Source organism: Ciconia boyciana, chromosome 14 (assembly GCF_034638445.1).
Source record: "Ciconia boyciana chromosome 14, ASM3463844v1, whole genome shotgun sequence".
Lineage (NCBI taxonomy): Eukaryota > Metazoa > Chordata > Aves > Ciconiiformes > Ciconiidae > Ciconia > Ciconia boyciana.
The window spans coordinates 2813825-2839487 of record NC_132947.1 but is presented as its reverse complement, the minus strand read 5'-3'; the positions used below and the strand labels follow the sequence as shown (position 1 = coordinate 2839487).

Here is a 25663-nt window from a genome sequence, read left to right as displayed (position 1 = left end):
CTCATCTTTGGTCTCTGGCAAACTCTTTTCTGGCTGACCGGGGCTCAGCCCATCACCTATTTGGGATACATCCATACATCGCGGTGCAGGGCCAGAAAAGGGAGAGTAGCTCGGGGGCTGTACGTGATCCCCTCCTCGAGGCTGTGGGTGTTGGTGTGAGAAGCGCCAGACAAAACTGTTGTGCGCTGGCTGCTCTGGGTTTTTTTAGAATGATTTTAAAATAGAAAGAAAAAGCTGGAAAATATTAGAAATTATGACGGATTAACTTTGACGTGTGATCCAGGTTTAACCAACAATCAAGATGTTTGTCCAGCCTGTCTCCAGCTCTTTGATGAAATTCAATTGCAGTTCGGGTCTTTATGAAGGGTATCCTTCGGTGTTTGTCCCCGATGTATACAAAGGATCTCTTTTCCTTGTGCTTCCAGGACTCTTCCCTCCTTCCAAGATTTTTTCCCAGGTCCTAGGATTTTAATTGTTGAATGCTTGAGTTGTACTGTGCTGTACTCGGGCAATCCTCATCCCTCCAGGATCTGTTTTCTCTCTTGCCTGGTCCCCAAGGTGACTGCTTCTGCTCTGAGCATTGGTTAACAGCACAGCAGAGCACTGAAGCATTCAGAAATGGGCTTGGAAGCAAGTGCTGCTGGCCCTGTTTATAGACATTACTACCTGCCTTTTATGCTCTTCACCTTTAATCCTCGCTGCAGATTCCCGGAGCCCACCCACCAACCTCTTCATTGACTCTGAGACCCCCACCAGCTTCCAGGTCCACTGGACCCCCCCCGACGGCCGCATACAGCACTACAAAATCACCTACAGCCCTGTTTCTGACGCCGCTGCTCAGCAAACAGTAAGTCTGCAGCTCCTTTGTGTGTGACAGGCACTGGACCAGAGGGACACGGGGACAGTTTCATGCCCAGGGAAACTCTGCTCACTCCAGTAGGGTTTACCATAAGGATAGCTGCTTCGCAGGAGTACAAAAACAAGCCTCTTCCCCTGACTTGCTGGTGTGTTGTTTTGTGAAGAAGACCTCCAGGCTTCTTTGTGATTATGATATTTGCATCCATCAAAGCTGCTAATAACGCAGCTTTCTCCCCTCCCTGAACTGGGGTGGGGAATTCTTGGAGGCAGAGGGGTTGAGGATAAACCTACTGCTCCTCTGACTAGGGAGGTTAAGCATTAACCTTTTAAAACCCAGGTTTTCTACTCAAACCCAGTCTGGTTACCATGTTATAAGGCACTTCTGACCCATTTGCATGGGGAACATTGGGGTCTTTACACAGGGAAATACTCTTCCCTTGGACATGGCTGGTCTGATGGCAATGCATAGCCAGGCTTTTCCTCGGTTTGCTTTCACTGTTGCCTGAACTAAGCAGGGATGCTGCCCTGAGCCCCGCTGTCCCAGGACTCACCACTAGAACCCCTCCATGTAACTCTGGGGTGTGACGAAGAGCTATAACGGGAAGCTTGCCCAAAAGTTGGTCTCTTTTTCCACCCCACTGTAGATCATGGCTTCTGGCAAAAGCAGCAGCGTGACCCTGCAGTCTCTGCTGCCTGATCGAGCCTACAAGGTGATTGTTTCTGCCATCCACTACACGGGAGAGAGCGAGAGCACGTCGACAACAGGCCGGACGGGTAAGTGCATCAGTCAGCACGTGCATGTTCTTCATAACCTTCCATCCGTCAGTCTTGAGGCAATCTCTGTCGCGGCAGTGATGTCCTCGCTTGCACCGGGCTGTGGCCAAGGCCAGGGTTTTGGTCAGCAGGGCAAGCCTTGAAAAGGGTAAATTCTGCCTCAACTTCTGCACTCCTCCCGTGCGTTATTTGCAATTCCAGGACGACCATCCAGGTCTCAAGCCAGGCATTGTCGTCCTGAATAACAGAGCTCATATGTGCATTGCTTTCTCTTTCAGCTCCTGTGTTGTCTAAATTCCCTTCAATACGAGGATTTGTTCCATCTAAAACAGAGGGTAAATTACCTCCTATAAAATCTTGCTTTGGTGGGGTTTTTTTGGGTTGGTTTTTTTTTTTTCAGTAACAAATTGCACAGCGTGGGCTCTGCAGGGCAGGCAGGAGTGGGTATGTCATTTCTTGACAGATGCCTCTGGGGATTGTCCAAGGACAGCCAGAAGCCACATAACTTCTTAAAATTAGACTCGCTTAGTAAAGAGACTGATAGTATTTTTAGAGGATTTCTGCACAACTTGACCAAAATGGAGCAAAGGGAACGATGACATGTTTTAAATTAAAGTTCCCTGTAAATTCCCATATTAAATTTAATGAGCATATGTTCTCATATGCTGATATAAAGCAAACTATGAAATGGATTAACGGGGTTATAAAAAGTTGTTAAGAAGCAAATATTAGAATACAGATATTGTGGCAGTAATGCCTTTTCCTGTCTATTTGAAATGATTCTAAACAAAACTTCATTTTTAAAATGTATTGAGGGAAGCCACAAAGGAAGAATGAAGCAGATTAGATGAGACAATTTTAGTTTGTACCCAACAAAGAACATATCAGACTAAGTTTTCAGGTGGCTTGTTGAGGAAATCTACAGGTGTTCAGACCACAGTGGAAAAGTCCTGTGAACTTTCCAGTATAAAACAATCCTCCCATAAGGTAGATGAATCACCTTGTAGAATTTAATACAGCTGTTTGGCTATGATAGCTGAAAAGACAATAGGAGAAATATTAAATTCTGTATGTTTTATAAAGTAACTTTTTTTAAGAAGTGGAGATGATATGTAATAATGCTGGGAAAACTGTTTGATGTTCAGTAAAAGACTCAAATATTGATATGTAACCAAATTATTGAGAGAAATGGTCTGACATTGCAGGAGGAGTGAATGTTTATTGTATAGTGAATAACCATATTTGGCTGGGACTTGGGGAGAAAAACAAAAACCAAAGAGAACAGAAAGACAGCAGGAATCCTAGGCTGGAAAGTCTAGGAAAAAGCTTCAAAGCAGAAGTGCATACTGCCAGTGTTAGGGATCCTTACCCTGACTTTGATATGCTTTGTCTAAGCTGAGCATTGCCAGATCAAAGAGCTGTGAGCAATCCAAGTGCCTTCAGCCTGGGAAGGAGGTGGGGATTGCCAAGGATGTCAGCAAGAGGGACCCTGGGGTCTGGGCAAGGGTCAGAAAGAGCTCCCTGAACCCCAAGCAAAAAAGTCAGATACCTGGTAAATGAGCAAGTTTATAGCCTGCTTATATGACTTGGGGGGATTTCTTTTTTTTTTCTTCATCATGCTTCAATTCTGAGCTATGCTTTGCCTTTGGAAAGCTGGTTGGTTTCCGGAAGGGGAAGGGAAAGAGCAGTGTATAGCTTGTAGACCTAAGGCAGATCATCCTGGATGCAGGACATCATTGCTCTGCAACCAGGGGCTGGTCAAGCTCACAGAGATGGTTTTGAGGCTCAAGTTTCAGTAACTGATTTCTTAACTGATTTCCATAGATCCCTTCAATAGTTTTATACCCAATTCTACAGGAATTATGGTATGTATGTATAAAACTATGCATCAGGTTGAATAACAGAGGTCATGGCAACTTGTAAGTCTTTGTGGTTTAACTCCTGGCTTCAGCAGTCCTATGACCATGGAAGTCATAGGTTTGGGTGCCCTTTCTTTGATGTATATCTTGATCATGAAGAATGGCATTGAAACTCCTATAGACTTAGGAATCTCAGGTGCCTTGGGGAGGGTAAGTCACTCCCTTTAAATTTTTTACTCATTTTATGAAAGTTAGGTATGGAAAATTGGAAGCTTTGCTTTCCTGACGAGGTATGAAATGGTATTGATGCAAGAATAGCAATAGCAAGGCTATAACGAAGCCTCAATATGATGATCTGCTAGATTCTATTATACTGATGACCTAGAAAACCATTTATGGAATAGCCCATCTTGTCAAGTGTCCTTGATTTTCAGGGACGTTTCTCATTGCGTCAAGCGTTCCCTTTGTCCCAGCTCCATCTGGCATCCATGGCCTGGGATTTACATGGCAGCAGACAATTGAAAGTAGCGTTCGTGTGCTGTTTTCTAAAACATCCCCTTACCTGAGCCTTTTAAATGGAGAGTGCTCATAACCATGGTGCCTCATGTTCCAGCTTCTCCAGCAAAATCAGAGGAGAGTCTTCTCCCCTGATTTTGCTTTTTGTCCTGTGGCATCTTAGAGGATTCATCAAGGGAATTTCTGAAAGGCAAACTGCAAAACTTTGCCAAAACTCTTTGTGTTTCCCTAAAGAGTTCAAAAGCCAAACTCTTAGATTGATATATATATTTTTGCTGTGTGTATTTTAAGTTTCAGATACAAAATTTGGAACTGCAGATATCTTTCTTTATTTTACAATGCCATTAAGGCACATGTTGCAGTAAAAGCACTGTTTAAAAAAAAGTAGTGTTTTGATGTCTGTTTTTAAAGAGAAACTTGGAGAACATGACGCTCCCTTGTATTTCTTATTGTAAGGTACCAGGGGAGTTAGTCAAAAGAAAGCGATCATGAAGATGTTTGATGATGAAAGTCAGTATTTTTGTTTTTGTGATGGGCAAGCCAAGGAACAACCTTTATGTCTGCATAAACATAAATTCTCTTTCTCTCTCTCCATATATATAAAAACAAGGTTAAAGGCCAGGCTCTGAATTAAGCTGTAGAATATTCTAAGTTTTGCTGTGTTTTTCCATTGCTCTGCCTAGAGGAACTGTGTTCATTTTGCTTCCATAATCCCCTACTGTCTTTTTTTCCTTAATAGTTTTTCCCTTTTATTTTCTTCTCACAGCCTGCCCCACCATCAGCTCTTCCGAAGGCTCCGTACGAGGTACAGTAGCATATCAAGCCCCAGTGGTGCTGGGCTGTGAGTGTGCAAACACTACCTGATCTTCACTTTTGAGAACTATGCCAGAGCTGAGCAGGGGGGAAATGGTTTCCCTAACCTGAGGGAAAGCGGAGAAGTCTGAGAACCGAAATAGGAAAATATCCTTTATTGGGTAGAAGAATATTCTGCACTAAGTGAGTTGGTATGCCCCTGCTGTTCCACCAGCTCGTGCTCTCAGCTGTTAGTGCTTAATGCCGGGATTTTCACTGGCCTTAAGGAAGCTAGGCTTCAAATGGCTGTTGAATTTCAAGAGGATTTAAATTCCTAACTCATACAGGCTCCTTAAGAAAAACTCTCGGTCTGTCACCGAGATCACCTTTGCATCCTCTAGAGGAGGTATGGATACCCAAAGATATGGATGCCCAGAGAGCTCTCTGCAGGCAGGCTGTGCAGCCTTTGCCAGGGTAGCAAGTTCCCTTTTCTCTTGTCTATGCCGTAACCCCTGTTCGTGCTGTTGGGGTTGCTGTATGTATTTGTTACTTAGAAAGCAATTAGTTCTGCTTATGAAGTGATACCACCTCCTTCCCAGAGAGCTTTGTGATACGGGTGAGACTGAGAAACTGGCTTCAGTTCTCAGCTCTGCTATTGCTCTGTGGCTGAGTCACTTCATCTTTGCTCTGCTCCCACCCCTGACCCTCGCAGCTCATGGGGATGTGCATCCCCACCCGGGAGGCTCTCGGTGCTGTTGCCCTGTCTATGGATGCAGAAGCCAAAGCAATAAAATCATAAAGCCACAACAAATGTTGACCTCTCCTTCTCCTCCTTGACAAAGGTGGCAGGAGTAGCCCATTTCCTTAGCAGCTCACTGAAACCATTACATGGCAGATTCACGATATGATAATATGATTATATTACAATATGTTTATAATTGTGACTCAAGCCTTATTTTCAGTCTTTACACTACAATATTTCCTGCACGTTTTAAAGGAAGTTCCAGTGCCAGAAGCTCCATATCAGAGATAAATGGCTCTCAAGTAGGTAATTTCTTTTGGCAAACTCCCTAGTACTGTTGGAAAATGGGGGAGGGAAAAAAAAGAAAAGCACCCTGGACCAACCCCCAGGCAAAATAAAAACTCAAGCCAAGAAACTGTAGAAGATTGTAAATGGTGAAGGGGTGAGGGAATCCAGACTGAAAGCATTGTGTTGTAATGAAGTTGTAGCCTTTCCATTTGCTAAAGAACAAGCTATCTCCTTCATCCCAGCCTGCTTCAAACTCAGATAAACTAAAAAAAAGAATCCCAATTGCAAGATCTTGTCTTACTGAACAGAAAACTGAAATGAGAAAATGACTCGCAGCTTTAATGATGAGCTGGGAGAGTGAGATGAAGCTGCACGAGCCAGGGAGGCGATGTCAGAGATGTCAGGGGGGAATCTCTGTAGACCACATAAGGCAGGTCACCCCTGGGTGTCTCATGAAAATAGAGAGAAATGGAAATGCTCATATTTTAAAGTTCTTTCCTAATTTTTCTGACTCTTACATATAAGGCATTTCAGAGCAGAAATAATTCTCTCTCCCTGGTAGCAATTACTGGACTGATTCCATGTCTTTTGAAGATAGTATTTTTGCATCTAATTGAAAAGGAGAAATTGTTGGAGTAACTTCTTTCTCGTTTGTTTTTCATTCTGGAGATTTGAAACCACAATTGTGAAAGTCTCCATCTTTAGTCTACTCTTCTCCAAGAGGAGAAGATTACAGCAACTGTGTGCAGAGGGTACAGACACAAACCATTTTCCTTGCCTGCCACTTGTGGAGTGCACTCCAGGTTTCTAGTGAGTTTGCACAGCCTTGCTGGTGTCCGTGTTGCTATGGTGTTTTCTCCTATTGCCTTCTCCATGCTAGCTAGAGGCTAATTCTACCCGCTCTGCAATCACACTTCTTTTGCACTCTTTTCTAACCACTTATTTTTCTGTTTTTCTTTGTCTGTTCCAGGGTTTGATATGATGGAAGCTTTTGGCTTAGTAGAGAAGGAATACGCCTCCATTAAAGGTGTAGCCATGGAGCCATTCGTATTCAGTGGTTCCCGTACCTTCACCCTGTTCAGAGACACTCAGCTCACCCAGAGGACCAGGTGGGAGCGGAGATGTGACCGGTGTCATCCTCATCGTCGGTCTCATGCATACACATTAGTTATGCTCACAGCAAAGGAAGATCACTGATCTGGGGATGAATGATGCGGCCCCACTGGCAACTTCAAAATGAAATGATAAAGATGATGAGCTAAATCGAACCATAGGTAGATGGAAAAGAATGCCAGAGTATTTTTCCTTAATATATTAAGAAATTAACCTCTGACTTTCTTCAAGACGAGAATGGAATATGTCATGCAGAAGTTAAGGGGGCACAATAGGGGTATTCATTATATTTTTTTGTGCAGCCAAACATTTTCACCGTGAGGTTTTTCTTTTTTACAAAATCACTTTTTCCAGCAGTGTCAGTTGCTGTGATGGACATAAGGATCATGTCATGTATGGACACTGTACGATTCTTTAAGCATTCTGTCCACAACCACATACACTTTGGTGATGGCAGTTTGAGGTCACATTTTCATCTTGCAATCCCTTCTCCCAGAATCTCTGGTTTGGAGACAGATCTTTTTATTTTCAGACAGATGCTTTAGAAATATTTGTCTCACAGCTGCTCTCTGCAGCTTGGTCCTTATTGATGAGAGGGAATAACCACTGACTCTGGGTTGTGACTTGACCCTGTTTCATCACGTACAAGGCTTCTCTGTAGGGTCCCAAGTGGGCCAGGCAGCTCCCATGACCTCACTCATATTTTACAACTATAAATCAGGAATTGTCTGACTCGTGACATTCAGTGCTACTTTGTTTGAAGCCTAATTGCTGAGGCGCTGGCTCAGTTTCATCTTAGTTAAGGAAGCAAAGCTTCTTAGAATAAACAGAGTGGGGGAGATTCAGAGAACTCTTTGGTTTAAATACTCAGAAAGCTATGGGCAAATTCTTTTGTTCAGCTGGTATATACGCCTTTCAAGGACATTGCTCCTTCAGAAACAGAGAGAGATGTAAGAACCTGGCATTACTTATGAATCAGTCCTGAAAAGATGCTTGATGAGTTGTGTATATGCCCATGCAAATGTGTCCTGTTTCAGATTACAGTTGTCTTTCAGGCATAACCAATTCGACCTTCCTCGTTGCCTTGTATCCTCTCACTGCTGCTCCTGCCCAGCGTGCTCTGACAGGTTTGGCAGCGGCTGCAGAGAGAGCTGGGTTGTGCCACCAGCTGCCGACGGGCATCGCTGCATGGCCATGAGCTCCAGCAATGAGCCCAAATTTTGCAGCTGGGACGTGGGGACCCGGAGGGGGCTTTCTGTGGGCTCTATGCTTATCCCTGAAGGGCACTTACACTGATTTCTGCCAAGGCTTAAAGATTTACCCTGTGATACATGGTGACAATTCCTCCTTCTTGAAGAGGAGACCTGGGGGAGTGTTTTGGAGCCTGGCAGGGATGTTTTGTGAGCTACCGCTGGGGTCTATTTTGAAAAGCATTAAGGCTGCACTCGCTGTGTCTTGGCATCCCCGAGGCAGCTCTGGCAGTGATGGGCTGACACCGACTGCTCCCCCTGGGTCTCCCCCATGGCACAAAGGGAAGGCCCTCGAGGGCTCATCGCTCAGCACAGGCTTCAACAGCCTCAGAGGGGTGCACAAAATAGGGGCCAGGCTGTCTCCTGGAGTGTCATGTTCAGCTCCCTTGGGTGAAGCTTTTCCAGGCCACCCTGCCCAAGAAACATGATGGATGAGCCCTGTCTGTAGGATGTTGCTTGCTGGCTCTTGCTGCTTGAAGCCACCGACGCTTGCTCGGCTTGTCTCCTTCCAGCGATGTCCACCTCTTTGCAATCCCACCCGAGCACACCATCAGCATCCTCCTGCGCCTCCTGCCCGAAACCCCCAAGGAGCCCTTTGCTGTGTGGCAAATAACAGACGAGGACTTCCAGCCCCTTCTTGGTGTTAACCTTGACCGTAAGGTTTCTTGTTGAATACATTAAATTCAGGTATTTGCATACATTTCTGTGAGCAGCAGAATTCATTTTGGTATTCACTTCGATAGTTTTAATGTTTTAATGTTCTTGTTATACACTGGCAGTTTTGGGAAGCTTTGTTGTTGCTGCCAACTTTGCATTTTAAATGCTTCCTAATGCAATTAAAAGACATTTTCATTTTTATTCTACTTGTAACGTATTCCTTAATTTTACATATTCTTTTTTTTTTCCACTGTTTAGAAGTATTTCATTACAACATATGACGTCTTTCACCATATTTAAGCCTATTTATTTGCTATTGTTCAGTATGTGGGTGAAATCAATTTCTCTTTTAATTCTAAGCTGTTATTTGTCCTATTTTCCCTGTAGCCGGTAAGAAATCCTTGACCTATTTCAATCATGACTACAAGGCTGATTTACAGGAAGTCTCCTTTGACCAGCAGGAAGTGAAGAAGATATTCTACGGGAGCTTTCATAAGGTCCTTATCAAGAGAGGGAGAAATGTGGCTCATGATCTCGTGCCAGTGTGAGAGTATTATGCCATCAATGTGTATTGTTCAAAGTGAGGAGTGATTATACAAATGCTTTGCATCCAGATTGCTAGGGAACTGGCAAACCTATTCGATATGCTGAAGTTTACAATTGTGACTTCCACATACTGATTGTTTCCCTTTCCTCCCAGAAACTCCAAAACTGAGGGGTTTTTTTGAGGTCTTATGAACCAAGAAAAATTGAAAAATCAAACTTTTTTTAGAATTTGGGATTTTGGTGACTATTTAGTGTGCTGGAAGGAAGGAAAAAAATAAATTGAGCCTTGTGAGAAAGCCACCTTATCACTCATAACAGGGTTTTTTTTGGCTATTTATGTTCTCAGAACAAAGGTATTCCACCCAAATAAGCAACAAGCACTTTCTGTCAATATTTGTAAGCAGCTTCATTATTCAGCTAGTTCCGAAAACTGGATTAATTAATACTACAACTCCAGAAAGGCTTCTCCCAAGGCAAGGTGGGGGGAACATCAGGGAAAAGTGCAGTGTTGCACATCAGACACAGCGTATACCGAAACTTATTCCTGAGCCCCCTTGATCCATTTGGTCATTAAAAATACACCACTAGTAACAGCAGCAGTCGGGGAAATGGGCAGAAGGCGTTACTGTCTTTAAAAGACTCCCTCATCTCACCACGGAGCTCCAACCCGCCTCTTTCTACCTGCTACCCAGGTGCACGTGGCCGTGAGCCACTTCAAGATCAAACTCTACCTGGACTGTAAGAAAATAGCAGAGAAACCTATCAACACCGTCGGCAGCATCTCCACTGCTGGCTTCATCATGCTGGGAAAAGTGACAAGGACCAGAGGACCCAGGAGCGGGTCTGCATCGGTGAGTCCCCAGCGGTGTGTGCTGTTGGAGAGTGGGGAGGCTTAAATTTGGAGCCGGCTGGGGTGGGCAGATGGAGAGCAGTGCCATCTCACATCATTCTCGCTCTGAATGCCTCCAAATGCTGCTGTGACGCATGTCCGTGTCCTGATCCCGCTGATCTCTGCGATTTTAATGAGCTTTCCTAGCGCGGTGTTTCTCCCCCTTGCCTCCCACCTCTGTTTGAGGTCTGTGATCAGAGGCAGTAGCGTGAGCGTGTCCCGGAGGTGCTTTCAGCTGGCTGCATCGTCTGGGGACCGAGGAAGCACAGATCCTGCACTAAGATGCTGAAGCAGACAGGAGGGTTTGGGAATTGCTTCTGCAAGGGAAGGTTGTGCACATCAGCCCCCACCGAGTGGCACCGGGAAATGCCGGTGACTGAAGGCAACAGGGCTGGATGTGCCTCAGTCTCCAGCGTGTTTGGGCTTGCCTATCTGCATGCAAATGATAGGAGAATGATCTTCAGTATAGAGGCTCTTTGCCAGCTGCTACTTGAAAAAAAAACCACCCAACCCAAGCACTCGGTGCCAGCCTGCGGGTATGTCCTTACTGCATCACACAGCACTGCAGAGAGCCTGCTCCCTACAAGAGGGAAGGATAAGGGAAAGTGTGGAGTCAGTGTCATGCGCTGTGACAGCCCAGTGCACGGTCCTAAGGGCAAAAACACCCGTGTATGCCATCGCCTGGCAGTCTGTTGCCATGCTTACTCCACAAAACAGGAGTGTTAAATATGTGCAGAATAAGGGGCAAGTTCATCACTCACAATGTACTAGGTGGGACTGTAGAAAATAATTCATGACTTCTGTGAAGCTTTTGCTCCTTGGCTCTGCTTTTAGATCTAGGAGTCCAGGGGAAAACAGCGCATCAGGTGATTTACAACTTCCCTTGCCTCAAAGCAGTGTAGTAAAAACAGTTTGTCCCATATGCCTCCCTACCTGCAAAGAGAGAAGCAAAGAGAGGTCTGGGATATACCAGGGAAAAAGTGGACATTGGAATTGCCTGTAAGATATGGGGTCAGCTGTATAACAAACCAGGGGACGGTGGTATTCAAGCAGTATTTACTTATTTCGTAAATAAATTCTGTGGCAATTTGATCACCAGCCTGTGGCCAGCAAGGCAGGAATCTGTGATTTCCTTGTCCCTCCCAAATTCCCCCTGCTAGCAGCTTAGCTAGACAGATCCAGCTAAGTAATGAACAGCTTTGTGCTGTCCCTACTCCCATTGCCTTTCAAGCCCAGCAAAGCTTCATGTCTTCCATGGCTCTGCTGCCCTTGAGAAGACAGAGTGTCTCATTACTGGTTATTGTGGAACCTTATTTAATTTAAGGTATCTTTAAATGTCGCTTGATCTGCAGGGCCCATCTATATCTGTATGCTGCATGTCACACTCCCTGGGCTGTACAGCTTGCTCACTGTTAAATGCATGGAGTGGAAGAAAAAAAAGATGAGAAATGGTGTCAAGGAAAGAAAAAAAATCTCTGCCTCGTTATTTCGGTTTGGCTTTGTGCAGTGTGTGCTCCTTTGTTAATCAGAATGGGAAGATGTGGCAGTTGTGAGGGATGTGGTGAGAGAGACAGGCTGGGGGTTCTTGGGAGGGGATCACATCTGTCCTGAGAAATGCTGCTGCCACATTTACTCTTATCTCCATGCCCCTAAGGGGAGCAAAGCAAAGTTTACTTTCACATTTTGGTGATGCTGAAGCCCAATTACTTGAGAACTTGTCCGCTCTTGCAGGATTGTGAGTAAATTGGACACTTGGCTTTTGCTGGTGTGAAGCTGCTTGTTGACTTGCTTAGCAAGACAGAGACCTGAGAGCTTGTAAAACACTCAATGGCCAGGGGTACTTTTCATGTTGTGGCTTTTTTGGGCACAATTATAGTTGGGACCACGTGGAGGAGACCTGTCAAATCATGACTGAAGATTATTTTTAGCACTTGAATGTCATGAGATTTGGTGATGGACTGTGTGTGCCAATGCTACTTTCTTGTCAAACTCTCTTTTTTCCACAGTTCCAGCTGCAGTCTTTGCAGATCATGTGCAGCAGCGTAGGGGCAGAGGAAGACAGATGCTGTGATCTCCCTGCACTGGTAAGACAAGAGGGACCACTCTGCTAATTGACATGAAGCTGGGGATGATGGAACAAGTCCATGGCACTGAAGTGACGCTGCAAATGATTTTGATAGACTCAAGAGGGAAACCATCTTTTTTTCCTCTTCTCTTGGGAATAACATCTGTGTGTTTCTTAGTGAAGTGAACAAAACTGCGTTTGCTTCAAAAAGAAAGAAAACTCTGAATCCCTTCTGTCATGAACTCATCTGTGACAGCAGCCCTGACAGTCCTATGGCTTTGCTGCCACCTCAGCCCTGAGTCACAACATCCCCCTGCTCTTCCTTTCAAGTTTTCTTCTCAACACAGAAAGTTGCTTTGTGGGGTCTATAAATACTTAGCAAGGAGAAAATTATCTTCCAGTATATGTTATGCAAGTTTCAGGCAGGGCTGGTTCATATATTTTTGTCTAAACTTGACAGAAAAAGAAAGCGCTCAGTTGTTCACAAAAATCTCTCAGTGGAGTAGAGAAAATTTCTGCTTTTCTCCAACTGAATTTCAAAACACTGAAAATGTTACCTGTGAGCCATCCCGCTCTTGCTACGCAGCTGCTCATGCATCTTTGGCTTGCTCTCGTTTCAGAGGGATGAGGAGACCTGCCCTACCTTAGCTCCTGCCTGCTCTTGTACTTCTGGCCGCCCAGGCTTGCCAGGACCTCCAGGGCCCCCTGTAAGTTCACCCTTCCACGTGTTCCTTGAAAGCAGTATATTGCGTGCACTGGTGTTGCTTTGTGTTTTTCGGGCATGCCAGGCATGAGGATAACGCTCCTGGGGCTCCATGAGGCTTTAGACTCATAGAATCATTTAGGTTGGAAAAGACCCTTAAGATCACCAAGTCCAACCATTAACCTAACACTACCAAGTCCACCACTAAGCCATGTCCCTAAGTGTCACATCTTTCTAATACCTCCAGGGATGGTGACTCAACCACTTGGGCAGGCTGTTCCAATGCTTGACAACCCTTTTGGTGAAGACATTTTTCCTAATATCCAATCTAAACCTTCCCTGGCGCAACTTGAGACCGTTTCCTTGCGTCCTACCTCGAGGAGCTTTGATGTCCTCCCCGTGCCAGGGCAAGGCTGAGAGGTGTCTCTGAGGTTTCAGATGCTGATGAAATGGGGAGACGGGGAGTTGGCAATGCAACAGCTGCAGCTGGGAACAGGCTGAGCAGTTCCTGGTGCCACGTTAATCCTCTTAGGAGGGGAGGATGGGTCACCCTTGGTGCCTGCAGAGATTTCATGGATCAGAGGCTCTGAAACTCTTTGTAAATGAAAACAAACCACCACAAAACCTTCCTATCTGGTTTCTGTGTTAAGTGGGAGCCTTATAAGTGTCTGTGTGGGAGGGCAGTGTAAGGAGAAAGGGGAGACTGCAATTCTGTCTGTCCCCAAAGCTCTCTCTCTTTACAGTGAATGTGACCTGCAAGAAAACCCTGAAGGAAATGGGGGGGAAGTGATAACAGTCATTAAGAATGTTACATGTTCAGGGATAAAGGCAAATGCAGTATTTTGCCCTCTCCATTATGGATGCAGGAGAGTCACTATGGGCTTAAATTGCAGGAGGAAATATTCCAGCTAAACACTAGGAAGCAGCTAGCAGAAAGTTTGCATTTTGGAAGTTTGGGGAAAAACATTTTATTTGTACAAGACAGCTGAAACCTGACAACCTGTCCAGAGGACCCCATTTCAACCACTCCAGGTGCTTTTCTCCTGGAAAATAACCATTAAAAAACATCGGCCTCCTCGCTCAAGTGAAAAGGTTTCAGATCACCACTTGCATTACTATGGTTTAACTGTGAATTCAGTTCCACCCTTTGCAAGGAACAGTGCCTCATTGCAGCGTAATTACATGCTCATTCCAGTGGAAGTTTAATTACACAGCACACTCCACTATCACAGTTTGCTTCAATATCCTAAGTGCATAATTACCAGCTTGCATTGCCCTGTGGTTTAAACATCTCCGCAGTACAACTCTTTAAAGAGCAAGACTCTTTTAAGCATTAGAGAAAATATGGTTTTGACACATAACCTTATCCTCACACCACTAAACCCTTGGTAATTTGCTGCAGTTACAAGAGCACTCGTTGCTATTTTTAAAACTCCAGTTAGCAAGACTATGTCCCACCTTGTATTTATCACTGCCCTTAATGAGTGTTTTTGACCAGGTCCAGCTGACTTCTGAAATGAGGTTCTGGAAGCTTCTGAAAGCACCTTTCCCAAAACTCCTTGCCTGTACTTCTTAATCCAAATCCATTGTTTTTTTAGAGTCAAGAATAGAAACTTTCAGATTAAGATGTCAAAAGTTGACACAATATTGGTTCATGCCAGAAGACTGGGTTCTGCTCTCCCTCCAGCAGTTATGCAGATGCAGAGCTAAGCCAGGTCTCCCCAGAGCTGGTTCCTGTCCCTGATCTCAGCGTGTGTCTGTTCTCTCGGGGTGATATTAGAAAAACCAACATAGTCCCAAAGGGCTGTAGACATGAGCACCTCTTCTTTTTCTTCTCAAGTGTGTTTCCATGTTCATATGTGACCCGCTGCCCAGCAAATCCATGCTGAGACAATGAATGGAGGAGTTGGAGGGAGGAGGTTGAACAGGTTGAAAGTTCACCTCTCCCTGCTGGTGGTGAGCGCACCATACCCACGGAGAGGTTGTGCTGTCCTCTCTTCTCCCCTTTTCCACGTTTGCTGGATGACTTGATTCATTTTCTTCGTGTCTCCATTTGCTGCAAGCTCTCTGGGCAGGAAACATCTTTCACTGTACGCAGCAAAGTGCACCAACTTCTGTCCCCTAGGCTCCTGGTTACACTGCAATAAAGATTATGATCTTCGTAACAGCAGCTTTGTGTCCTACTGGCAGGGCAGCCCTGGGAGGAGAGGACCGCAAGGGGAGCAGGGGGAGCCAGGACCCAAGGTGAGTCCTGATACTGAGCACTACCGCTGGCTTTGTTTGCTTCAGGCTGTGTCGGAGGCATGATGCAGGAGGGCAGACTCCTCCGTTAGTGCACCTGGATGTGTTCATTCCTGGTCTGAGCTGGACTTCTTAGACTGGGGACTGTCTCACTGACCAAGCAGAGCCCAAACAGAGCCTTAAGGACTGATGCATTGAGAAGGATGGGATCACTTATTATTAATTAAATGCTCAGTTGGGCTTTGGAAATTGAGATGATGAGCCTGATTGCGCTGAATTAATGCAATGTATGTGGTCAGCAATGTTCTCTGAAAGCAGCCTTGCTGGAAAATGGTCAGTCTTTGTGCTGTGCTTGTTCTGGCTGCCAAGCCTCCAAACCAGACAGATTGGTACTGCTCTAGGGCAGAGCAGCGTGAGGAGCGCGGCAGAGCAAGAACCACACAAAGCCTCCAGGAGCATCCCTGAGGTGAGCATGAGGAACGGCTGGGTTCAAATCCCCAAACCCTCGGGACTGGAGCAAGCCCTGGTGTAAGTGTTCACTGCTCCGCTGATCAACACAGGGCAGAGCCAGGCCAGCCCATTGGTCCCCTTCTTTGGGATAACATCTGGGAAAGCAGCATGGTTATAGGGGAAAGATTTTGGGGAAGGAATGAGCATGGATGCAGATCTCAGCCACGGGTTAAGGAACATTTCCCTTTGCTCTCTGGCCATCTTGAATAACAGGAATGACCCGCTGCTTGGGAAGGTGGATTGTGCTTTGCAAAGCACTATCTGCAGCTTTGCTGTCTTCTCCCGTGAAAGATGCACCAAAACCTTGGCAAAGGCAGCTGAGGTTACTAGAGATCCCCTCACTGTCCTGACTTCATCCCGAATCCTGAGACAGTTCATGCTGACCTAGGTCGTGCAGTGCAGCCCATATGGAGAGCAGGAGCTAATTGCTTTCTTTCCTTATGTTTGATGTCATGTCTTTGGCTTTAGGGTGAACCAGGCCCACCTGGACAAGTAGGGCCAGAGGGTCCTAGTGGCCAACAAGGCTCTCCAGGTTCCCAAGGAATCACGGTTCAGGGTCCTGTGGTATGTGATCTCTTCCACTGCCTTTTTTTTGTCACTTGCTCTTCGCAGTTAGAACATGGGTGTCTCAATAAAGCCCCCAAAACGTGATCTATGTATTTACATCATCCTTACTAACAGCTGGACAGCTGCACTAGAGAGAGATGATGATCTCGTTTTTCATGCTGATGAGGCCCTGCACTTAGTCATTCTGGCAAAAGACTGCTTTTGTCCAGACGCTCCCTAATGTGCCTTTAATGAAAACAGCCCAGTGGAGTATTCAGGCGTTTTTCTTCGCAATGATCATCACTGCTTGGCAAGGAGTAGAGGTGGAGGCTGCTGTGTGCGTGTCTGGGATGGCAGAATCTCCATGCACTTGCTGTGGCTGTAAAGTACCCTGTAGCACCACAGAGAGCAGGAGCAACCTGGGACGTGGATGTGGAGCAGCACGATGCTGTTTGCCTTAAAGGATGCTGCAGTGTGCCTAACTGGGCTTCTGTTTTAATCCAAGGGACCACCAGGAATTAAAGGAGAGAAAGGAGACACAGGAAGTCCTGGCATGCAGGTAATGGTAGACACCATTCCTCCTAATTATCTCAAAGATTTGCCCGTTTTTCCCAGTAACTACTTTAAGCAAGATTGAAAAGCCATAGAGTTGTTACTGTTGTCTGCTTGGAAACTGTCTTTCATTTTGGAGTGTCATCACTTTCTCAAGGGAAACTGAGTCAGCTGGTGCAAGAAAGATAGACCTATCTGGAAGCTAGATATAATGAAATTAAAGGTGGGATAACAGTGATTGCTCTGTTTAATGAATAACTCTGTTTCTTCTTCCATATTTTTCTTAAGTCCCATGTTACAAGATGAATTAGGGCAATGATAATCAGATGCCAACTTTACCCAGCAATTCTGATTTACAGGGCATTCCTGGTGTGCAGGGAGCTCCAGGCAGGGATGGTCTTCAAGGTGCAAAGGTAAAATACCTCACCTCTGAGTTTTCGTGTATGAGTGCCTAAAATTCTGCTGTAAGCGTACCAGCAGAGACCTGAAACATCCAGCTCTCCTAATGCGCTCAGTGCATAAGTGAATGGTCTTTTCACAAAGCCAGAGGGATTGGGGGAAAAAAAAAAGGGGTCATCTCAGGTTTGGCCAAATTTGACCAGGTGCCACCCTTCTTGCCTGCTTGGCAGATGCATTTTTTACCCATTCCCAGCAAGCTCCTGTTAAAAGCGGCACATGGCAAAAACACCTCAGTGCTTACTAGGTCTGAATCCTCTTGTTAATAAATAACTGGATTTGGCTTTGCAGGGGGTAAGGGGACTAGAAGGCACAGCAGGGCCTCCAGGACCTCCTGGACCAAGGGTGAGTACTCACTATGAGTGATGCATATTGAAATCTCTTCCTCAGCAGGGGCTTGTGGTTTCTGCTGACTAGCTGTCACCCAGAGGTGTCAGGGCAAAACCCATTCGTGGGGTATCACAGGGAATACCTGGCACATTGTGCAGATGTCCACTTTCCCTGCCAGTGTCAGTGTAAGAAGAAAAACCTTGGCTGCTTCTGGCAAGTTCTGGGGAAGCTTTGACCCAGCAAGCAGATGCTTGTTTTGCTATTTTTGCTTTCCTGGTGCTACTGTTTTTCAGCTGTTGGTTGAGTTTGAGGTATATGGGCTTGTTAGACTGAAATCAGCAGGAGCTGGAGGATGCAGGCAGGTTTCCCCCCACACCATTTTCAGTATCTGCTGACAGGGCCGTATGTAGATAGGTGTATTTGCATTCTGTTGTGCCCAGGATAGCAGAACCTTAAGATCTGTTGATTTACAGCCACCTGCTAATTTGAAGGCACCACAGCTCTTCCAAGTTCTGTGAAACAGGTACACTTCACTTTACATGGGAAACTGAATTTGGGTTTAGATGATGAGTGGTGGACTTGACAGTTACTAATTCTCACTGCTGAATTATAAAGAATTTGGCAGTCCTTAATAGTGTAAGATGGAAATTGCTCACTGCTGTCTTTGCATTAGACCCCACAGTAGTTGTGGTGAAGTCAGGTGTTTATGGGAGCTGAGGTTGAATTCAGCTCATAACTTTGACTTGCTCATCCTGGGAAGATGTGGATCCGGCAGGGTTGAACCTCAGCTTTCTAAACATGAGGAAAGCACTGTAGCCTTCAGAGCAGGCTCTGAGAGCTGTTCTGGTGCTGCCTTGAAGACTTCTTTCATTTTCACTGATCAGAAGAGTTGCTAATCTCTATTGAGCTTAAACATAATAGCTGGAAAATTATAAAAGAAAAATATTTCTACTGGTTGTTTTTGGCTTGTTTTTTTCTTCCCTTTACGGCTCCAAAGGGCACAGAAACTTCACAAAGAGATGACCAAAGAAGGCACATCCCACTCTCTAAGCTGCTGTTACTGTTGTAAAGTATTAGAGGCAAACACAGGTCTTAAAGGAAAAAGAAAATAAGAGCATGGTATTAGGAGGCTGAAGAAAAGGGTTATGCTCTAGGCTATGTCTAAATCTGAATATATAATGAAGGATCTAAAGCCTGTAGGGTAAAAAACACATTGCAGTTTGTAGGCAAAACTCAACTTTGCTGGCTTGACCGTAATTGAGACAGTAATAGGAAATGATGTGAATATGACTCATACACAATATACTCTTAACATTGGACTTATGGCTGGACGAGGTACTGACATAAACCTTAAGGCTACAATGCCCTTGCTAGAGTCCTCTAAACTCAAACTGCTGGTGCCCCTGGAGCTGTAGGGAGATGTCAGCTTTGAACAGAAAACCAAGAAAGTTAGGAAGTAACTGCACTTTTATCTTGTAATTAATGTCTGCAGGGTTTCCAAGGAGTGACAGGCTCCCGAGGCAGCAGTGGAGAGAAGGGACCTCCGGGTGACGTTGGGCCAACAGTAAGTTTCTGCTTTTGGGTCTCAAAGAAGGCCAAGACATGAAATAATTGAGTGGAAACAAGCTGTTCCCACAGCAGCTCTCCCTCAGAGTCTAAAGAATAGTTTTAATTCATGCTCATCCTTCTTAAGGAGCTGTCTGGATATGCAAAGCCCAGGCTACTTAATGTTGATAAAGCATTTAACAAATCCCACCTCCCTTTGCTCTCTGTAGATTCACAAGCTACATGAAATCCAACATCCAAACAAATTTCTGGTGTAAGATTCTAGAATAAAGCAAGAGAGTCAGTCCTGAGCTGGAGTAGCCAGCGTTGGGCTTGTAGGGGCAACCGCAGGTCCAGATGTCCCAGTTATTTCTTCTTCTCAGATGTTAAAAACCACCTAGTATGTTGGGAAATCTGTTCTAAGATTGTGTCTGAGGAATTTCTGCATCCCTGTTGATGGTCCTTTATGCCACTGCTCCAGCTGCTGCTTTATTATTCTTTTTCTTAAAAAAGACACCAAAATATTCCTATGAGCTTGAAGCTCTTCTAGTCACTGTCGTGAAATCAAGGAAATGACGAGAGTGTGGGAAACAAACTTTGTGCTCCATGTCCCACTAAAGTAACCCACATGCCCACTGATCTTTTTTGTTTTCTTCTGCTCTTCCTTTCCCTAGACTTTTATTTTTTCTTTTCTTTCCTTGTAGGGGCTGCCAGGTCCAAAAGGAGAAAGAGGAGAGAAAGTGAGTTTTTGTGGTGCTAGGCTGAAACACTGTCACTGTATCCTACACTCAAAAGAGTGAATGTGGTAACGTGCTTTGCAAGCTATGCTTACACATATACACCTTCTTAGTGTTGAATAACCTCGTGTACCTATAGCTTGTTGCCTTTCCATTCACCTGCACTGGCTATGCTGGGGCGATATAAATAATCCTGCAGGGAGTCAGGAGCTCCCTGGTATCAATTGCAGTAATGAAGAAGAAACGCCAACTGAAAATCCATTCTTTGCTGAGAAGGAAAAGCCAAGAACACTTGACTTGACTGAGTTGCTCTTTTTTAATGTATTGCGTAAGAGGGGACTCATTTGTAATAATCCTCTGGCATGCCCCAGCACAGAGCATTTGATGTCAGGAGATCTATGCTGCCTTTGAAGGTTATTTTATTGTGAGAGGAAGTTTTTCTCATCCTGACTTTTGATTAAAAAGAAACCCTGTGTCTTTCTAGGAGTCTTGAGCCTCATTGCCAAGATTGACTTACGTGAATTAGGCTTCAGACAGGAGTGAGCTGCTTTTGACAGACTGCTTTTGTCTCAAGTTAACGCTTCAGTATTAACATTTTTAACACCATTCTCCTTCCATTCCCACCAGCCTTTCCTTTTCAATACTTTTTGCAGTGGAACTTTCCTTTTTCCCTCCCTTGGGTGTTGTGCCAAGCTTTTGTTTAAGTCTGGGTAATCTGCACAGTGATCCACCCAGAGATGTGTATTTTATAAATGTTTTTGGAAGTATGCAGTGTGTTAGTTATGAATTTTCACAGATAGAGTCAGTGTTTATTTTTAAGCAGCTTTTTGCATTTTTATCAGTTTTTCCTACTTTACTAAAACTTTCTAAAGAACCCCGCAGATATGGTTTATTTGGAATACAGTAACGGTAAGAATCAATATTCATAAAAGATTTAGAGAAAGATAGGATGTTGTCATATCTGATCATATTAAATGTTTTACATATCACAGAACATTGAGTTATAGACTTAGCATCTTTTTTGATAAAATTTGAGAGTGAAATTTACTCTCCCTTTTTTGGTAGCTTCAGTAATTATTGAGATTCAGTCTGGGCTTTTTGATGTGCAAGAGAAGAGCAATTATTGATGTTTCCCAATTTCAATTTTATGGCTTTAGAGCTTTGTGATAAATAAAGCTGCATTTCACAGTAATTAATATCTCTGAAACTCAAGCTGACAAAAAGAAAGGGCAGGAAGCTATCAGGCGTTATGATATCGATCCTCTTAAAAAGATATTAATACTTCCTTTTTTTTTTTTTAATTTAAAAAAATGTTTCACTTTAGGGGGAACCACAGTCCTTGGCCACAATTTTCCAGCTCGTTAGCCAGGCTTGTGAGCGGATGATTCAGAGTGAGTATAACCAGCCCAGCTCCCGAGTGTGTTCATGCCTCTCCAGCAGCGGTGTACAAAGCTAGAGGGGAGACAGCATGAAGCTGTAGTGACCCAGGGAGCTCCTCCATCCTGTGCTGGGCTGAGCACCATGCATAGCAAATGTCCCATCACAGGCTCCCAGTGCTACATTGGTTTTATTGGGTGGCATTAGCACAGAGACCTGGGAAATATTTCTTTGGAAAACCCTTTGGCACTTTGCAAAGACTCCTTTATTTCTCAAATGGAAAAGCTTGAAACTTATTTGAAAGAAATTATTCTTTCGGTGATTTGTGCTGATTCCTCTTGAGACGAGGCATTTTTGGTAAACCTCCTGTGCTGTGATGCATGAAGAGAAGCAGAAGTTTGCCCAAGGTCAGACAACAAAGTCATGACTCAGCTTCCCATTTTCCTCTTCAGCTTCTGGCTTTCTCAGTTTGGACTGACAGCCTTTTAGCACTAGCTGATAGTTTTAAGTACCTTTTCTGACAACATCTTCTGGTTTTGTCTCTTTTCTGAATTTCCCAGCCAAGGAAACATTCTTTTTCTGTCTTCCCTTCTTAGCTCATGTGTTGAAATTTGACTCATTCATTCATGAACACGCAAAGAAGCCAGTTCCTGTTTGGGAAGAAAGGTTAAAACCAGGAGAACCAGGACCACCAGGTCCTCCAGGTCCCCCTGGGAGCAATGGAGAAAGAGGAGAAAATGGCATGCCTGGACAGCCAGGCAAAGATGGGTATCCTGGAGAAAGAGGTATGGATAGAAGCATTCGTAAGCATTTTTGACTATGTCTTTGATACTTTAACTAAACATTTTAGTGCCTCAAGCAGTACTGTAAAGATAACCCCTGATATTATCTCATCTGATTACTATTTTCCTTTTGGACTTCTCTCTTCTAGGAAGAGTAACCCAAGTTAGATAGCTCAAAGAGTAGGGAGAAGAGAGATGCAGCCCACTCTTTTTGCAAGTTCTGCTTTGAGAGGAAGGTCAGTTTGTAGATTTTGAAGGATGGACAGTTTGATTTTAGAGGGCAGGATGCTTTTCCTAGAGAAAGGCAAAAGAAACAGCCATTTGGATGAACACGTGGTGGTGGAACGGATCACCTCTGGGCAGAAATGCCAAGTCTTGGGAAACACTGAAGGAAGGCATGAGGCAACTGAAGTAATGCTGAAAGTGGAAGTAGGTTTCTGGAGCAGTAGTTCCAACAACAAAAGCCTCACACATGACTAAAGAAATAGATTAATGTAATCTCAGAAAGTGGCATCAGTTATTGCACATGAATGAGTGAGTGGCAGCAATATGTTTTGCTTGGATTTGCAGACAACGTTTGTCAGTGGCTCGAGTAATTGTCTGTCAAAATAAAATGGAAAACATTGGTTTCAGCAGTGTCCTAACACCTCTAAGTAACTAGAGACCTTCTGTTTAACTCCTTGCTCTGGCACTGTTCAGTCTTAGCTGGTATCTGCAGAGCTTATCAAAACGTCACTTAAGAGAAAAGGGAAGTAACAACCTGCAGATGTTTCCAGCCTGTCGAGCGAGGAGATGGGAGAAGACAGATCTCACTGAAAACCAATCTTAAGGACACGGCTGATCAAAATATTTTCATCTTAAAAATATGAAAAATGGTATTTTGTCAAAATGCACCTGTTTCACTGAGATGTACTGGTTTCGTGAGCAATTTCATGTGAAAACAGCAAGCCTGACTTACCAGCACCTGGTCGAAGAGATGATTCAGCTTTGTGATTTGTCTTTGTGTCATGTGAAGAGCATGGGAGTGGACCTCACACTCAGGCCGGTGCACTAACACCAGCGCTATGCATTTATCTGTGAAAAATCTCCATTTTCACCTATATCAGGCTGCAAATCAATGCTGGTTGGAGCCCTGTTGGTCATGGGCAACTGGCCACTCTGGAAAAGAAAGTAGGTGCCCAGACAGAATTAAAGGAAATGGGTATTTCTCTGTGTTGCCAAGGGCTGTGACTCTACTTCACTTCAACATCTGAGAGGAGCCTGGTGGGAGTATTAGTTCAGGGTGAAATTCAAAATGCAGTGAAGTGACACTTATCTCTTACTTGTCATTAGGTGCTCCAGGACCCAAGGGAGAAAAAGGGATGCCTGGAGCCAGTGAGGAAGGGATCCAAGGACCCAGAGGCAGAACAGGTAGAGTGAAAACAACCTCTTTGTATTGACCCAGTGGGGCCATGCAGAGCTCACCAGCTGCCAGATTCAAAGCACGATTCAGCCGTAGGACCACTGTGGTGGGGCAGACTGACCTTCCCACCACAGCACTGTGGGCAGCATCCTGGATGGTTCCTCTCTGCTAAAATGTAAGAGATTGCTCCAGGCAGCCTCCTCCCTCTGGTAACCATTCCAGGTAATGAGGTATTTTAAGGACCTGAGACACATCCAGGGAGCTTTAGTTTTGCTGCCTTTTTGCATGCAAGACCAGATGCTCAGGGGATAGAAACTCTGAAAATTCATCTAGTGAAACACAAGGGGTTTTGAGTAATCTGTTAGGATTTGGTGTACTCCTCCATCCTGATCCCTGTGACTTGGAATCAGTGGGAGGTTTGCCACTGATGTAACAAACCAGGCACTATCAAAAGAGTGTGGTCAAACGTATTCTTCTGTATTTAAATTTTTATAGTTGAGATGTAAAGACACAAAAAACAATGACTCTGGGGTGGATCCTGGGTTTAAGGTGATTTTCTGCATTGACACGTAGGTGGACTTTGCATTCATAACCAGGATTCATAACCAATTCATAACCATCTCATAACCAGGCTCCATTTTTAGCCAAGCTGGGCACCCTTAAGGTCAAGAATAAGCCTCTGGGATTCAGAAGAGGTTTTCCAACTGACAGGTCCTATTTTTCCACCCAGATGAGGAAACAATACTCAGAAAATTAACCACAATGTAGGATGGAGAAAATATAGAAGAGGTATTACATGGAAGCAGCTAAAGTAGACGTGCTACAGCTCACAGTGCTTCTCCTTCTTCAGGCCCACCAGGAGAAGTTGTGCTGGGGAAACCAGGTCCGAAGGGTTACCCTGGAAATGCTGGTCCTCAAGGTTCTCCTGGTGTCAGAGGACAGCCTGGGCAGTCTGGATATCCAGGAGGTTGTGATACCTCTGGATGTTATGGGGCAGGTAGAAGAGGTAAGTCCTGACTATCTCAGTGCAGAAGTTATGATTTTAGAACTGGTCTCTCTGGTTACTTCTCTTAAGCTAGGCAGAGACCTCTGTTCATCCTTCAGGCACTGTCAGTCCTGCAAGAGCCTCCTTTGCAAAGCAATCAGGGTGATTCACGTGCAATTCATATGGATAAAAGGCAGTTCAATTGACTGCTCCTCAGCCATCCTTCATAGACTGACACATAACTGCAGCAGTAGTCGAGCAGGTGGAGTGATCATGGGGGTATCTTCAGTTCTTAATGTCCCCAGCAATGTTTCCATGGTGGATAGAGAGGAACAATATCTCACTTCCTACACATACATTTCATGGAGGCTCAATTGTACAAAGTCCTGGGAAATGAAGAAAATCACTGGCACCGAACAAAAGATTTACAAGGGAAAAGAATTAATTCTACACCATTCCTTCTCAGTACTTGACACTGATTTATTCATTTGCTCAGTGGCCTCATCTCCTTTCCACACACAGATTTCATCCCCTGACGGCTGGTGCGGTGGCAGCTGAAGACATTGCTTTGCCCTGGAAATCTCTGAGTGAAAGCTCCACGCGCTCCAAGAGAAGCAGCAACCAGAACACCAAATGCATTGTGGGGTTTTTTAATGTCCCATCATTTCTATATGGAAAAGTCAATCAAACACTAAAGCCACCAAACCAGCCTGTGTTCAGATGAGTCATTTGTCTGTTTTTCAGCACCGGACAACTGCAGTGTTCAAACTCACATTGCGTGTCCCGCAGCAAGACAAAGACATAGTCAGAAGTGCAGGCTGACAGACTTGTAAGAAAAAGAAATAATGTATTGAAATGCTCAGAAATAACAGATAATTTTTGCCCATTTGTCTGCTTGTGGTTTATTTTTGTCACTTGTCATTTGGGGTCCCCAGCACAGAGAAAAACAGCACCTCATGCCCAAAGATGCACATCCACTGGAGCAAAACTGCATTTTCTGTTGGTTGACAAGGTAACAAAGTCTAGCACCGTTTTGACTGTTTCTGCTTTTGGCAAAATGCTGATGGCTTCCTTGCAGGGTTGTTATGTACACAAGCACCGCAGACAGCGTGATAACCTTCCCGTGATGTGACAAACCCCACCATTTA

At 44.6% G+C, this 25663-nt stretch overlaps 1 protein-coding gene across 1 annotated transcript in view; it reads left to right on the top strand.

Annotated features, from left to right (window-relative positions):
* Window positions 1-25051, top strand: part of COL20A1 (collagen type XX alpha 1 chain) — a 48261-nt gene extending 23210 nt beyond the window's left edge. Inside the window, exons 18-39 of the mRNA XM_072879512.1 lie at window positions 705-847; window positions 1503-1632; window positions 1911-1967; window positions 4774-4812; window positions 6800-6938; window positions 8705-8847; window positions 9237-9346; window positions 10088-10246; window positions 12291-12368; window positions 12970-13056; window positions 15243-15296; window positions 16272-16367; window positions 16855-16908; window positions 17261-17314; window positions 17649-17702; window positions 19180-19251; window positions 19937-19972; window positions 21294-21360; window positions 21943-22131; window positions 23461-23538; window positions 24381-24536; window positions 25038-25051. Coding sequence (XP_072735613.1) covers window positions 705-847; window positions 1503-1632; window positions 1911-1967; window positions 4774-4812; window positions 6800-6938; window positions 8705-8847; window positions 9237-9346; window positions 10088-10246; window positions 12291-12368; window positions 12970-13056; window positions 15243-15296; window positions 16272-16367; window positions 16855-16908; window positions 17261-17314; window positions 17649-17702; window positions 19180-19251; window positions 19937-19972; window positions 21294-21360; window positions 21943-22131; window positions 23461-23538; window positions 24381-24536; window positions 25038-25051 — 2009 coding nt within the window. The remainder of the gene's footprint in view (window positions 1-704; window positions 848-1502; window positions 1633-1910; window positions 1968-4773; window positions 4813-6799; window positions 6939-8704; window positions 8848-9236; window positions 9347-10087; window positions 10247-12290; window positions 12369-12969; window positions 13057-15242; window positions 15297-16271; window positions 16368-16854; window positions 16909-17260; window positions 17315-17648; window positions 17703-19179; window positions 19252-19936; window positions 19973-21293; window positions 21361-21942; window positions 22132-23460; window positions 23539-24380; window positions 24537-25037) is intronic.
* Window positions 25052-25663: the final 612 nt, after the last annotated feature.